This window comes from Argopecten irradians, chromosome 10, assembly GCF_041381155.1.
Source record: "Argopecten irradians isolate NY chromosome 10, Ai_NY, whole genome shotgun sequence".
NCBI lineage: Eukaryota > Metazoa > Mollusca > Bivalvia > Pectinida > Pectinidae > Argopecten > Argopecten irradians.
The window spans coordinates 39,514,963-39,530,900 of NC_091143.1; the positions used below are offsets into that span (position 1 = coordinate 39,514,963).

The following is a 15,938-nucleotide window of genomic DNA, read 5'->3' on the forward strand; positions in this document are numbered from 1 at the left end:
AACTACCCAAACAAATCGTTAGTAATCTTACGTGTGAATGGCTACAAATGCTGTGCTTTAGTATCCCACCTGTACGGACGGTGCCTATTTAGAAGACATGTGTTCGGCTGAGATTAAAAAACTTTTCAAGAGGGACAGCAAACAAACAACTCCCCCGTGAGTTTCTTTCTCTGCAGTGTAATCCCTACTCAAGACGTTTAGTCCAGGATTTGAGTAAATAAGTAATAACAGCAAATAGTTCGGGAGTCCTTACCGTCCAGAATGTATTACAATCTGTCGGAGGGTAAATCGGCTCAACAATAACAACAGGTAATTGAGAAGGCAGATTCAAGTTATAGTCCTCGGCTTCTCAAGTGTACTTAGCAGGGATACAAAATTAAGCTTGAGAGAATACACATCAGTAAAGAATTAAAAAGTTAATTCATATGTAACCCTTGACCATTGTCCACTGTCGGCCGGATTGTAGACAGGTGGCCGTATCGAGGCATTAAGATCGGAACTGATAAAAATCAAATAGGAACCTGTATGTCTTTTCCTGTGGTAATTTGATAAGGATTGGAAATTTCATTGAAGTTTGTTAATATTTATGGTTTATATTCAAAAGTTTTTCTATTGTCATTTTTAAAGTATTGAAAGTGTTTCTTTTGTAAATCAAGTTGATTGATAAAATGAGCTATCACCATTGTCATTATAAAAGATGTTGAAAATGTCTGTTGTCATTATAAAAGATGTTGAAAATGTCTGTTGTCATTAAGGATTAACTTGAATAGATTTTTTATGTTATGGAGATATATTACACAAATATCTGATTATACTCTAAATAAACCGTGAAGCGGTTTATGATGAGAGTACACTCAGATTTTTGTGTTATATCTCCATAACATAAAAAATCTATTCAAATTAATCCTTATAATTCAATTTACTAAAGATTATCTCTTCCATATTCAAAATTCATTTTGGGACTATTTTGTCTATGAAATCATTATGCTGTCATCTCAGCCAATCAGAAGCAACGTTAAAAAAGGCAACAACATTTTTTACTTTATGGGCTGATAAAGTAAATTTCTAAGCCAATGAAAATGCTCGTAACAAGCAAAATTGAATTATTTGTAGATATGTTAAAAATGTCTTGTCATTATGGATATATTGAAAATGTCTGTTGTCATTTTAAACGAAATTGAAAATGTCTGTTGTCATTTTAAAAGACATTGAAGATGTTTCTTTTTAATGTGGTTATAAATATAAGGATACTGATTTTTTTATGATCTAAAAAGGAATCTGCTTTGGATGACAAAATTAGCAACTGTTAAAGTGAATATTTAATGCTTGTTATTTCATTTTGTTTTCACTTTTAAAACACTTACTTAAAATGTTGATAGCTAAAGCTAGACTGGTACCTGTAGGGCCAGCAGTGTATCGCACGAACGGTGAGCTAATTTTATCAGTAGTCTTGATTGACAAGAGGTCGATTTCATAACTGTGGTTTTTTACAGACACACAAGAGATAACTGTCAAATTTAGCAAGTGATTCGAAAAAACACCCATTGGGAAGATCAGAGAGGTTCGTGTTTGTAAGTTGAAGTTATTGCTACAAACCGTCGGAACAAACAAGATTTGAAATATCACGATGATCTTGTCAAAGAGTAAGAGACAGTGTCGGTAATACATGCGGTGTGGGTCGACAGATTACAAGGGAGTATACATACAGCCCGCAGGTAAATACAGTATCGACTTACTGCAGAAACTCTCCCCGTACCTCGACACCCTTTGACGAACATCTATACAATGGAGATCATCAACAGAGTTCGTGTAATTATAAAAGATTATGTGAAGACATTTCCACTTAATTAGAGCTGCAAGTCTTAATTAAAGTGATACTTGAGTTCAGGGTGGCATGTATGTTAACACAGGATCTATTGGGCACCCCAATTTAAATTCTCACTCAACAAAAGACAGAGATTTTACAGAATGTGCCCAGCAACTTTCCCTTTTTGTCAGAGTAAGGAGATTATTGCGGAGATGAAAATTGATAGGGTGTGATTTCACTTACTGTGTGTATTTTATAATCAATGTGGCTGAGAGATAAAAAGCTGAGATTTGAATCGCTTCTCAAGCTGGATTTATAGTTACCGCCCAGACTGTGATAACGTTAATCTTTTGAGCTTAGATTAATTTTTTATGCAAAAAGATTTTTGAGTCCTAGTGCTTTCTGATAGAAATACCAGGGATTTATTTTGAAGCAGTGGGTTTTGTATGTTGTGCTATAAGTGGCGACCTTACATTGCATTTTAGTCAAGATTTCAGGTCTAAATCTGATGACATTCAGCCAAGATTTCCAGTCTAAATCTGATAACATTCAGCTAAGATTTCCAGTCTAAATCTGATGATAATTCAGCTAAGATTTCAGGTCTAAATCTGATGATAATTCAGCCAAGATTTCAGGTCTAAATCTGATGATAATTCAGCTAAGGTTTCAGGTCGAAATCTGATGATAATTCAGCCAAGATTTAGAGTCTAAATCTGATGATAATTCAGCCAGGATTTCAGGTCTAAATCTGATGATAATTCAGCCAAGATTTCAGGTCTAAATCTGATGATAATTCAGCCAAGATTTCCAGGTCTAAATCTGATGATAATTCAGCCAAGATTTCAGGTCTTAATCTGATGATAATTCAGCCAAGATTTCAGGTCTAAATCTGATGATAATTCAGCCAAGATTTCAGGTCTAAATCTGATGATAATTCAGCCAAGATTTCAGGTCTAAATCTGATGATAATTCAGCCAAGATTTCAGGTCTAAATCTGATGATAATTCAGCCAAGATTTCAGGTCTAAATCTGATGATAATTCAGCCAAGATTTCAGGTCTCAATCTAATGTTAACTCAGCCAAGATCTGCTGTTAATTCAGCCAATATTTCAGGTCTAAATCTGATGATAATTCAGCCAAGATTTCAGGTCTAAATCTGATGATAATTCAGCCAAGATTTCAGGTCTAAATCTGATGATAATTCAGCCAAGATTTCAGGTCTAAATCTGATGATAATTTAGCCAAGATTTCAGGTTTAAATCTAATGTTAATTCAGCCAAGATCTGATGTTAATTCAGCCAAGATTTCAGGTCCAAATCTGATGTTAATTAAGCCAAGATTTCAGGTCTAAATCTCAGATGCTTGATTTGATGAATTTGCATTGAAATTGTAGCAGCTGATGGCTATAACTTCATTCATGCCAACTGTCAAGCATCCACATTCATGAAAGTGTTATGTGTTTTGTTCTGCATGCTTTTAAATTATGAAATGTCAGAAGTAGATATTAGGAAGGTTTAAAAATGTTGCATTTAGAGGAAATCAAATTATATGGAAGAAAAAATTGCCCCGTTTTAAGACAATTCAGTCAATTATGTGATATTTCCATTCAAAATGATAAAAATTATGTATCTAGGATTAATTGATTATATCTGCACTTTCAATTTATTAAAACATAAATGATTTGTGTTGCTATCATTGGTCACATTGTCGTTATTATTCAAACAACAGACTGAATGTATCTATGGTGACCTGGGCCAAAGGTAAAGGTCATATGGAGTTTATTCAAACAAAAGACTGACTGTATCTATGGTGACCTGGGCCAAAGGTCAAGGTCATATGGAGTTATTCAAACAAAAGACTGAATGTTTCTATGGTGACCTGGGCCAAAGGTCAAGGTCATATGGAGTTTATTCAAACAAAAGACTGAATGTATCTATGGTGACCTGGGCCAAAGGTCAAGGCCATATTGAGTTTCTTTTAAAGCTATTCATCCCCATTCTGAGTACAATGTATAGATCAAAATGCAGAGAAACCTGTGTGGTAGAGAAGTTCTAATAAAACATACTTTGGAAAAAATAAACGCTTTGAATTTTAAAACCTTGTATCAAAGGTCTGAAGGTCAGTATTCAATTTCATGATAATAAATGTGATATCAGAAAAAAATAGGAACTTTGCCATGGTAAAGATAGAAATTAAACTTGTAATGATTTAATTATTGTCTTTTATGAGAAGATAAATAAGGCTTCCTTTGAACTTTTGAGTAAAATTGTCAAAGGCCATGATCAATTTGGGTCATGTATTATAAACATTGCATGATCTTTGTTATTAAATAGACAAGTCATACACACATATATATATGTTGTAAAAAATATAAACCCTAAATTTTATAAGTTTCAAAGCAAAATTTTATCACCATAAAAACATAATCAGAATGGGTAAAAATTAAATTTTTAATAGAAGGTAACTCCCATGAAATTTAAGTGCTAAAAGATCAAAGGTCATGGAGATTTAGGGTTATAGGTCAGAAACAAGGTTAAATCTTTATTTTGTGGGGAGATTGCACATTTGTCTTCTGTAGTGTCTTGTTTGAAAATCTGCAGGTGCACAGATGTATTCACACGGAGCTCCTTCAGGGATTGGAATTTAAGTCAACGATTCAATACATTGGTGCAAATAAATCTACTCCATAAAATATATTATGTTCTTATTGAAAATCTGTGTGTATTTATCAGGCAGGCGAGAAGTATAATGGTATGGAATAAAGTATATTCTTATCTAATGTAGACATGGTCAAATCTACTGTGTAAGTGTCGAGTTTGTACAGGTGAGCTATAAAAATCGTTAGATATTTGTTGACACCATAGACGGAATCTAAGTATACATAAAGTAGACCTGGAAAGGTTAACAATGTTGGATTAGAAATGCTTTCTAATGCTGTGTGATGTAATCATGTAATCATATAGAATAACTTGATGTTTAAATTGCATGTAAGACATTTTTGGAATTTTTTAGTTTTCTGTAGATGGTTAATCATTTAGACAAAAAGTCTTTAAGTTGATGGTTACAAAACTAGCATATGAATATACACATGTATAGATAAAGCAATAGTAATTAAGTTGCACCTTTGAATTCCTCAGTTAAGCGTGATAATTTGATGAACAATACCAATTATAACAGCCTCTGTAGAATACAAAGCTTCTTAAGGAACGTTTAGTAGAAGCTGTACTGATTGGTGGAAAACAGGAAGTACGTTTCAGTGAGATTGCACTATAATAGAGTTCTGCTATCACAAGGAGACACAGCAGGACTATATACAACAGAACATAACATGGAAGTGTCTTTTTTTTTTTTTTATTATTTTTTTTTTTTTTTTCTCAATTAAAAAAAATGCAATTTTATTTGCCCAGCAGTTTTTGGAGCATAATTGTTTGGGTTGCTAATAAGATATTGAGAAATCCAAGAAAATAGTTTTGCTATCAGTTATTTCATCAATAAGATGGAACAGCGGTTTGGATTATATATCAGTTGATGTTTCCATGTCAACTACAGTGAAATCATAATTAATGGTTATGTTTTTATGCTTTTTATGGCATCTATGATCTATATATAAATGCCACGGCATTGTAGACAATCTTCAATGTTTGCATGAACACAATATTAATCGATATTTAGTATTGAATTTCTGTATACAAGAAAAGACTTTTGTAAGCAGTTTTGACCTGAGATAAGAAATTTGCTACTTAAGTTTTTCTCCTTATGTAACTTATATGAAAATTTATGACTTAAGTCAGTTTTTGACTTAAGTTTGTTTCGAGAAATCAGGGCCAGATCTCAGCCACAGGAAGTGTTTGTAATGTATCAGCATTTGTATATTTCCATTAATGATGTCAATAACTGAAATAGACATATCAAAGATACAGGCCCTTTGGGCTCCGGGATCTGTAGATTTCATCAATATAATGTGTTCTGACCCACGTGTCACTTAAAATTAAAATTGAAATTTTTGACTGAATACATACAGCACTATGCTTGTTGTTATATAATTGCATAGATGCATTGCAGGATTGAATGATGTTTTGTAATATAAATTATTTTATTTTAGACAGCCGTAGTTGATGTGAATACCTGCATTGTGCAGTCCGTTGAAGTCCGCTATCATTCATTCAAATGAATTTATATGATTTCACAAAATGATGCAGACATTCATGAATTGTGAATGATGTTTTAAATGCCGTTTGAAAAGGATAGAAATAAATAGCATTTCAAAATTTCTGTCTGTCAAAAGGTTTAAATCATCATCCTTTATGTCTCACAGCAGGCAAGCTTAGTGTATTAACTGCCAAAGTAAAAGGCTTAGCTATCCCAGAGTTAGAACATTATATTAATTCTAAGCGTCTGAAATTGGTTGGTCCTCAGGTTTTGTGATGGTTTTTGTATTATTTTGAAATTTAGTCTGAAATCAGTTAAATTTTATTGCAGTTGAGCATTTCATCACAGTTGCCTATTTCATCACAGTTGAGCATTTCATCACAGTTGCCTATTTCATCACAGTTGCCTATTTCATCACAGTTGTTCATTTGACATCACAATTGCATTTTTCATCTCATGCAGTTACCTATTTCATAGCAGTTTCCTATTTCATATCAGTTTACAAATGTCTATTTCATCACATGTGACAGAGGGATGGTTGTGTTATCGTCTGTTGTATTGTCCGGTGAGATCACACTGTAAATCAGCCAGAAGTTCCATTTTATAACACAAGAACACAGCACTAATACTGTCAACCAGCTTTCTTTCCTGTGCAATTTATTTTTTACGAATTTTGCAATCCAAATAAATTCCCAAAAGTTTATCTCCGCGAACTGACATCTACATCATTGATACTTGTAGGAATGTCCAGTCATTTTTTAAGATCCGCAAATGTTAATCTTCGGGAACTTATTTTGAAATGCGACATTACTGAAGAAATTGATTTACAGTATATGATTTATACACAACACTCCTGTATGTTGGAGGTCTATCTAAAATAACCTAATAGTTATTTACACAGAATTCACATAAAATAAAATACCTCAGGATGGTATTTAGCAAACTGAAAAAACATTTGTCCTTCCATAAACTTCTCGAACAAAGTATGCAGAATATAATTTTTTACAAATTGTCCTGATTGTTTTGCAGAAGGCGGGATGTGATGGTGTTTTGGGTTCGGGACTAAAACGTGATGGCTGTGGTGTGTGCGATGGAGACAATACATCGTGTCAAAGTATTTCTGGGATATTTACGCGGACTCACCTTCCCAATGGATACAACTTAATCGCTCAAATCCCCGCCGGGGCGTGTAATATTAACATCACTGAGATGGCAAGAAGTCGTAACTACTTAGGTGAGTATACAGAAAAACTACCACACAAGTATCATGTTTTAGTTACAGCCAGATGGAAAAATACTCTTTTAAGTAAATCTTGTTGAAATTTCAACGATGGCATCATTTTGGCTATGAAATGTTTATCATCAAACTCTTAAAACCCCTAAACCTCCAAACCCATACCCTCAAAAAAATTAAAGAAAGGGGAATACTGGCTTGAAGCAAGAAATTGTTTTAAACATATTCCACTTTCAAGTTACAATATCCGATCGCCAGGTGTAATAGTATTAGCCACGCCTTGTGCCCGCAAAGCATATGTACCTATTCAATGTCTACGCAAACATCTTAGCTTACACAATACAAAATACAAAGTCAGGATGAAGTTAAAAAATAGTTACATCAATGCTGTTGATTATTTTTTCAGTCCACTTTTAACATAATATACATTTAAACATAAATTTCCATTGATTTTCCAATGGATTATTTTTTCTAAATTGATATGCAAAGTCAACATCTGTATCATGACGTCATAATTATAACGGCAAATTTTTGCGCCATTCTCGGATTTTATCTTCATTATAAGTTGTATGAAGAAAAAGAATCTGCCAAACAGAAAGTCAGATTTAGTATGAAAACAAATAAAAATAATTGTAAAGATGAAATCAAATTTACAATTGAGATACAGATGTGGACAAAGTAAATAACAATCTCCCTCTACCATGCATTCAGTACAAAATGTTTGTATGTTCTAAAAGCTAAGTTTGGTCTTTTAAATGAACTTCGCTATTGGTAATACAAAAAAACAATAATATTTATCATAACAAATCTCACCAAAGAATTATCATGATAATCAAAGCAATTTATGTGTGATCTTACAAGAATTAGATATTTCCAGACTTAAATAGTCATTCAGTTTCTCATTAGAATACAGTCCACTGCAAAAAAAACATAAAATCTATTTTTTAAGTTGTTGACAACTGCTGACTGATGGAAAAACTTCAGATTTTACGAAAAAATCAGTTTATCATGTGTGAAATTTAACATGGTGTTGTCAGTTTCAACATAAACCGTTGATTGATGGGCTGCCATTTCAGATAACAAATGATAGTTTTTGTGGCATTAATGCAGTTTTTAAGTGGGCAACACAACAGAAATCGTCCAAAATCCTAGAAAAAGGTTTAATTGTTTTGAGAAGAAATGTGGTACAGCATTATTATTACACAAATGAGTCAGGATACTTTATACGGCATCTTGAGCATTCTGAGAGATGAGTTTTATATAAAAAAAAATCTTCTAAGTAGGTCATACAAATTTGCTTAATTCACAGAAATGAAACACTTTGGCTAGGCTAAGTGGTTAAGGTGTGTGACATTGGGATTGCAGGTGTAAGATCTACAATGGACATGTTCTTAAATGTAGGTTTGATGGTTTTATTCAGAAACTCCAGCTTTCTTCTTTATCAAAATATTCTTAGATAGATTTTGAATAGATGCTGCGTGCAATTCTTTTCATGATTTTGAAGAAGAATGCTTAGTCGCAAAAACTTAATTTCTGAAATAATTAAAAGATGTACATCATATTTTTTTGAGCATGATCATGAAATTTCAATTAGTTAGAATTTTATATTTCTAATTTAAGTTAAATGTTTTGGAGCCGTAAAAATACACAGTTTTATATTATAACCAATGTATATCATTGTTTACTTGTGTGACACTGTCGTTAAATGCTTTATTTACGGGAAACGTTGAACTTATTTGTACTCTTTACTCATGATAATATTGTCTGACACGTGTAGTTTTATGCACAAAACAATGAGTTAAATAACATTCAGAGTAGATAATATCAGAAAACGTAAATCTGTGTAGAAATATTGTGTAATGTACGACAAGGAAAGGTCTAAAATGATTCTAATTATTTGAAATGATTGGAATGAGGAGACAAATTGTGTTGATAAAGCTGCCACAAAGAGTCGGCGCTGATAAGTTATGGTGGCTTCTGTAGGACATCTTCATTATATCGTCCATGTCAGGGGATGATGCATCAACATATATACAGTGGACCTGTTATAGTACAGACGGACTGAAATATCAGCAGACAAATTTGATTATTGATGAATTAGACAGCATTCGGCAGTCAGGAATCCTTGCATTCCAGACAGTTAATGCTGAGTGGTGTCTGACTATATTAGTCCCCTTTCTCTGGGCTATAGTGGCTGAGTGGTTAAGGTGTCTAACATTCTACCACAAGCCCTCCACATCTGGGTCATGGTGGCTGAGTGATTAAGGTGTCTGACATTCTACCACTAGCCCTCCACCTCTGGGTCATAGTAACTGAGTGGTTAAGGTGTCTGACATTCTTCCACTAGCCCTCCACATCTGGGTCTAAGTGGCTGATCTGAGTTGTTAGGTATCTGACAGTCTACCACTAGCCCTTCACCTCTGGGTCATACTGACTGAGTGGTTAAGGTGTCTGACATTCTACCACTAGCCCTCTACCTCTGGGTCTCAGTGACTGAGTGGTTAAGGTGTCTGACATTCTACCACTAGCCCTCCACCTCTGGGTCACATTGGCTGATTGGTTAAGGTGTCTGACATTCTACCACTAGCCCTCCACCTCTGGGTCACAGTGGCTGAGTGGTTAAGGTGTCTGACATTCTACCACTAGCCCTCCACCTCTGGGTCACAGTGGCTGAGTGGTTAAGGTGTCTGACATTCTACCACTAGCCCTCCACCTCTGGGTATCAGTGACTGAGTGGTTAAGGTGCCTGACATTCTGCCACTAGCCCTCCACCTCTGGGTCACAGTGGCTGAGAGGTTAAGGTGTATGACATTCTACCACTAGCCCTCCACCTCTGGGTCTCAGTGGCTGAGTGGTTAAGGTGTATGACATTCTACCACTAGCCCTCCATCTCTGCATCACAGGGGCTGAGTTGTTAAGGTGTCTGGCATTCTACCACTAGCCCTCCACCTCTGGGTCACAGTGACTGAGTGGTTAAGGTGTCTGACATTCTACCACTAGCCCTCCACCTCTGGGTCACAGTGGCTGAGTGGTTAAGGTGTCTGACATTCTACCACTAGCCCTCTACCTCTGGGTCACAGTGGTTGAGTTGTTAGGTGTCTGACATTCTACCGCTAGCCCTCCATCTCTGGGTCACATTGGCTGATTGGTTAAGGTGCCTGACATTCTACCACTAGCCCTCCACCTCTGCGTCACAATGGCTGACTGGTTAAGGTGTATGACATTCTACCACTAGCCCTCCACCTCTGGGTCACAGTGGCTGATTGGTTAAGGTGTATGACATTCTACCACTAGACCTCCACCTCTGGGTCTCAGTGTGGCTGAGTGGTTAAGGTGTATGACATTCTACCACTAGCCCTCCATCTCTGCGTCACAGTGGCTGAGTGGTTAAGGTGTATGACATTCTACCACTAGCCCTCCACCTCTGGGTCACAGTGGCTGATTGGTTAAGGTGTCTGACATTCTACCACTAGCCCTCTACCTCTGGGTCTCAGTGACTGAGTGGTTAAGGTGTCTGACATTCTACCACTAGCCCTCCACCTCTAAGTTACAGTAGCTGAGTGGTTAAGGTGTCTGACATTCTACCACTAGCCCTCCACCTCTAAGTCGCAGTAGCTGAGTGGTTAAGGTGTCTGACATTCTACCACTAGCCCTCCACCTCTGGGTCACAGTGGCTGAGTGGTTAAGGTGCCTGACATTCTACCACTAGCCCTCCACCTCTGGGTCACAGTGGCTGAGTGGTTAAGGTGTATGAAATTCTACCACTAGCCCTCCACCTCTGGGTCACAGTGGCTGAGTGGTTAAGGTGTCTGACATTCTACCACTAGCCCTCCACCTCTGGGTCACAGTGGCTGAGTGGTTAAGGTGTCTGACATTCTACCACTAGCCCTCCACCTCTGGGTCACAGTGGCTGAGTGGTTAAGGTGTATGACATTCTACCACTAGCCCTCCACCTCTGGGTCTCAGTGGCTGAGTGGTTAAGGTGTATGACATTCTACCACTAGCCCTCTACCTCTGGGTCACAGTGGTTGAGTTGTTAGGTGTCTGACATTCTACCGCTAGCCCTCCATCTCTGGGTCACATTGGCTGATTGGTTAAGGTGCCTGACATTCTTCCACTAGCCCTCCACCTCTGGGTCATAGTAGCTGAGTGGTTTAGGTGTAAGACATTCTACCACTAGCCTTCCACCTCTGGGTCACAGTGGCTGAGAGGTTAAGGTGTATGACATTCTACCACTAGCCTTCCACCTCTGGGTCACAGTGGCTGATCTGAGTTGTTAGGTATCTGACATTCTACCACTAGCCCTCTACCTCTGGGTCACAGTGGTTGAGTTGTTAGGTGTCTGACATTCTACCGCTAGCCCTCCATCTCTGGGTCACATTGGCTGATTGGTTAAGGTGCCTGACATTCTACCACTAGCCCTCCACCTCTGCGTCACAATGGCTGAGTGGTTAAGGTGTCTGACATTCTACCACTAGCCCTCCACCTCTAAGTCACAGTAGCTGAGTGGTTAAGGTGTCTGACATTCTAACCACTAGCCCTCCACCTCTGGGTCTCAGTGACTGAGTGGTTAAGGTGCCTGACATTCTACCACTAGCCCTCCACCTCTGGGTCACAGTGGCTGAGTGGTTAAGGTGTATGACATTCTACCACTAGCCCTCCACCTCTGGGTCTCAGTGGCTGAGTGGTTAAGGTGTATGACATTCTACCACTAGCCCTCCACCTCTGGGTCACAGTGGCTGAGTTGTTAAGGTGTATGACATTCTACCACTAGCCCTCCACCTCTGGGTCTCAGTGACTGAGTGGTTGATGTGTCTGACATTCTACCACTAGCCTTCCACCTCTGGGTCACAGTGGCTGAGTGGTTAAGGTGTCTTGACACTCTACCACTAGCCCTCCACCTCTGGGTCTCAGTGGCTGAGTGGTTAAGGTGTATGACATTCTACCACTAGCCCTCCACCTCTGGGTCACAGTGGCCAAGTGGTTAAGGTGTCTGACATTTTACCACTAGCCCTCCACCTCTGGGTCACAGTGGCTGAGTGGTTAAGGTGTTTGACATTCTACCACTAGCCCTCCACCTCTGGGTCACAGTGGCCACGTGGTTAAGGTGTCTGACATTCTACCACTAGCCCTCCACCTCTGGGTCACAGTGGCCACGCGGTTAAGGTGTCTGACATTCTACCACTAGCCCTCCACCTCTGGGTCACAGTGGCTGAGTGATTAATGTGTATGACATTCTACTTCTAGCCACTACCTCTGGGTTGTTTTATGGAAGGAAACTTTGGGAAAGGAGAAAGACAGACATGGCAATGTAATAAGAAGCTCTGAGAGGAGAGATAGACAGACAGTAGCAGTTTTATGGAGGGAAGCTCTGAGAGTCTGTATCATTCTACTGCTGTGTCTGCTGACATTAACACTATTAAGCCATATAATACAGATTGTTGAATCTTCCTGTGTTTAAGTAGTGAAATCATTTGTTATTTCCTGTATGTCACAAAAATAGCATTCCACTAGAGCATGTTTAAGCTAAACCTTAACAACACTGGCAAGGTTTACATCTGGTCCGCCTGAAGTTTGGACTCAATCCCTTCTCCGATTTAATTTCTTTTTTAAGATGTATTGAACTTTACAGATGACTTTGATGTTCTGAATAACCTGTATTTGTTATGGAACTCTGTACTTTAAGGTAGATTGTCATGGCACACTTATTTACCTTTAACAAAGAAGAGTTCCAGTAACATGCAGAGTTCCCATTAAGGAGCAGTATGATATTTCCTGTTGTTGGTTAGGGCATTAGCTTGTTGGAAAACAATGCAGAGACTTGTTATGATTAAGATTGGCCAAATGTATATCAATTATGGACATTTGCTGAGGTCAATATGATGTTATAATGCCCTGGTAGATTTAAATAATGATCGATAACACCCAATTGCCCAATCACGTTGGTTTTCTCCGGGCACTCTGGTTTCCTCCCACACTAAGACCTCTTGCTCGCTTATACATCCGGGCCATCGAGAGTGATTTGCATAAGTTGTATAACTTTTTTCGCAATCGATGTAAAAATAAACTATAACATACCTCACCCAATTATCTCAGTTGTCAAGTAAGATATATAACTATAGTAAATCTATTAAAAACCAAACTTAAAATAAAAATCTTAATAAATTAAATTGCAAATTTTTTGTGAACACGAAGTTTCTTGGGATCCTTGCCATGTTACCTATAGTTGCACATGTATGAAGAGTTGGTCACGAAAACCTTAAATATTTTTTTAATAGCAGCGCCACAATAGTCTGGTGATTTTGATAGCCATATCTTGATATGTTGACTCTATGACGAAGTGGCGGTATAAATATGTTTATGGCAGGCCTTTAAATATCGTAGGTTTTGATGTAAACTTCAAAAACGTTGCACATATTCAAAGGGATTACAAAGTAAGGTTATATACCTGTTACAAACAAATAAAGCTTTCAAGTGATGTTTTGTGTTTGTCTAACTCATAGACGTAAAACGCGTGGACTTAAATAATATTACCAACCTCAGGTCCTACCAGTTTTGTGATCAAATATTTATTATTCTTTATCAGAATTTGCATATAGCAGTTTGTTTTGTATATGTTTTAATTGTTACGGTTCTACAGAACAGTCTGTGGTAACCAAGTTTTTTAGATCTCAACTTGTACAAGCCCTTCACCTCTAAGTCACAGGTTCAAATCCCATGTGGGGTAGTTGCCATGTAGATGTTGACCATATGTTGATGGTTTTTCTCTGGGTACTCTGGTTTTCTTCCACTTCAGTCACACATCCTCAGACCCAGTCTGTTAACTGTTGAGAATTCTGTTCTATAATAAAAAATATCAGTCTCAGTGGTGTGCTTGCATTTGGTTTTTACAATTTTAATGAAATTAAGCAGACTATCATCTTTGTCTTGGTGATTCTTGTTACTGATGATTTAGCCAACATTTTTAAGTCTTTCAGAGTCGTATTGTTATTGCAGGTATTTTATAATGTATAATATCAGGGTTTACCTTGATTTAGTTTCAAAAACTTTTGGTAAGAAAGCCAGAGTACCCAGAGAAAAATCATCGTCATTTTAGGATCAACGATCCATATTAGTAAACTATATACATCACCTTTTATACCAATGACCGATGGTTTTTTGTGTAACAGTAATAAAAATAAAATGTAGATGACAGACTTATATTCCAACCAGAGAAATCTGAACACTTATAATATAACGGGATGCTTTGTCGATTCCCACTATACTCCTTCCTCCAAGATTTTGTCCCCCAAAAAATAAAACTCCACTCTAAAGTTAGCATACTGGGAAGCCAGGTATTTTTGCTGGGATGACATTATCACGATTTCACAAAACATTGCTATGATTGCAAATATTTGATCCATGAAATTATAAGAAACGATGCATCTGTTCGATACTTGAAACTTTAATTGCAAGTTCACCAACGTTGTAACAGGAAAGGAGAAAATGTAGTGTAGTGTAAAGTGCAGCTCAAATTCAGGATCTTTGAACAGTAGCCAGATGCTCTCTGATTGAAATACCTGGTCACCGATGATTGACCCCGCCCAATTCCATTACAATCACATGATATACAGTTCATTCCTGCAACAGAGATAACGATATAATAGAAACGGTCTTGACTATTTCACTGATTTGTTTGACCCAATGTTGAACTGTACATGGCCTGCAGATTTCACTACCCTAACATTGTGTAAGATAAATTTGTAATTGACCCGCTAAGGTAGATAAGTTACGATATTTACTTACAAATATATTACTGTCGCCTTCGCCAGTTATCTTTAATGTGACAAGTGTCCATTTGCTTCAACCACATCCCTCCGTCTAATATCATGTACCCGGCTACCCAGATATGAGCCACTTTTAAGGTGATAAAACTCTCACCAAAAGTTTGTATTCGGCTTAGGGGTACCTCAGACGCAATATCTGGGGAGGCAAACCTCAGACGCAATATCTGGGGAGGCAAACCTCAGACGCAATATCTGGGGAGGCAAACCTCAGACGCAATATCTGGGGAGGCAAACCTCAGACGCAATATCTGGGGAGGCAAAAGCATTGCTCTGGTTGTCAAGCAGTTCATAGGTACCTCAGACACAATATCTGGGGAGGCAAAAGCCTTGCTCTGGTTGTCAAGCAGTTCATATCATAATGAGAGAAGAATTAGGAAATGGCGGACAGAATGTGATGTGAAGATGAATTTTTGTACTGTAAATATAGACACAGTTACCGAAGAATGTAAATTGACATCTGGACATGCTTTATGCTGAGTGTGGAATCATAGTAACAACTACATTTGTTTAAGGAGCAGTTAATACACTGGGGCTGGCCTGTTTACTGAATCCCACCAATCAAGGTCTCTTAGGACATCTTCCTGGTTCTACAGGCACAAGACTTTAAACTCTTGTTAAGTTCTGGTCTTGTCTCAATCTGTTTATTGTATAAGGAGCTTTTCCAGAGGCCTTGGTTCCTTTGCCTTCTGTAAATATTGTGTCAGTTATCATTGTCTTATTGTCTTACAACACTGTGTCCATTAAGAAAAAAATTGTTAAATTGTTTTTTATTTTGTCAATTAAAAAATTGCTTATTACTTTACATTAATTGTCTTTGATTTGTGACCAGTTAATAGTTGGTTAAATTGTCTCGACATATAACCACAAGCCCTCCACCTCTGGGTCACGAGTTGCCTGTTACTGACTGTTGGTTGGTGGGTTT

The 15,938-nt window shown here is 37.4% G+C and overlaps 1 protein-coding gene across 1 annotated transcript in view; it reads left to right on the forward strand.

Moving 5' to 3' along the window:
* Positions 1–15,938, forward strand: part of LOC138332704 (thrombospondin type-1 domain-containing protein 4-like) — a 172,878-nt gene that overhangs the window by 75,643 nt on the left and 81,297 nt on the right. Inside the window, exon 6 of the mRNA XM_069280695.1 lies at positions 6,986–7,190. Within this exon, the coding sequence (XP_069136796.1) occupies positions 6,986–7,190 (205 nt within the window). The remainder of the gene's footprint in view (positions 1–6,985; positions 7,191–15,938) is intronic.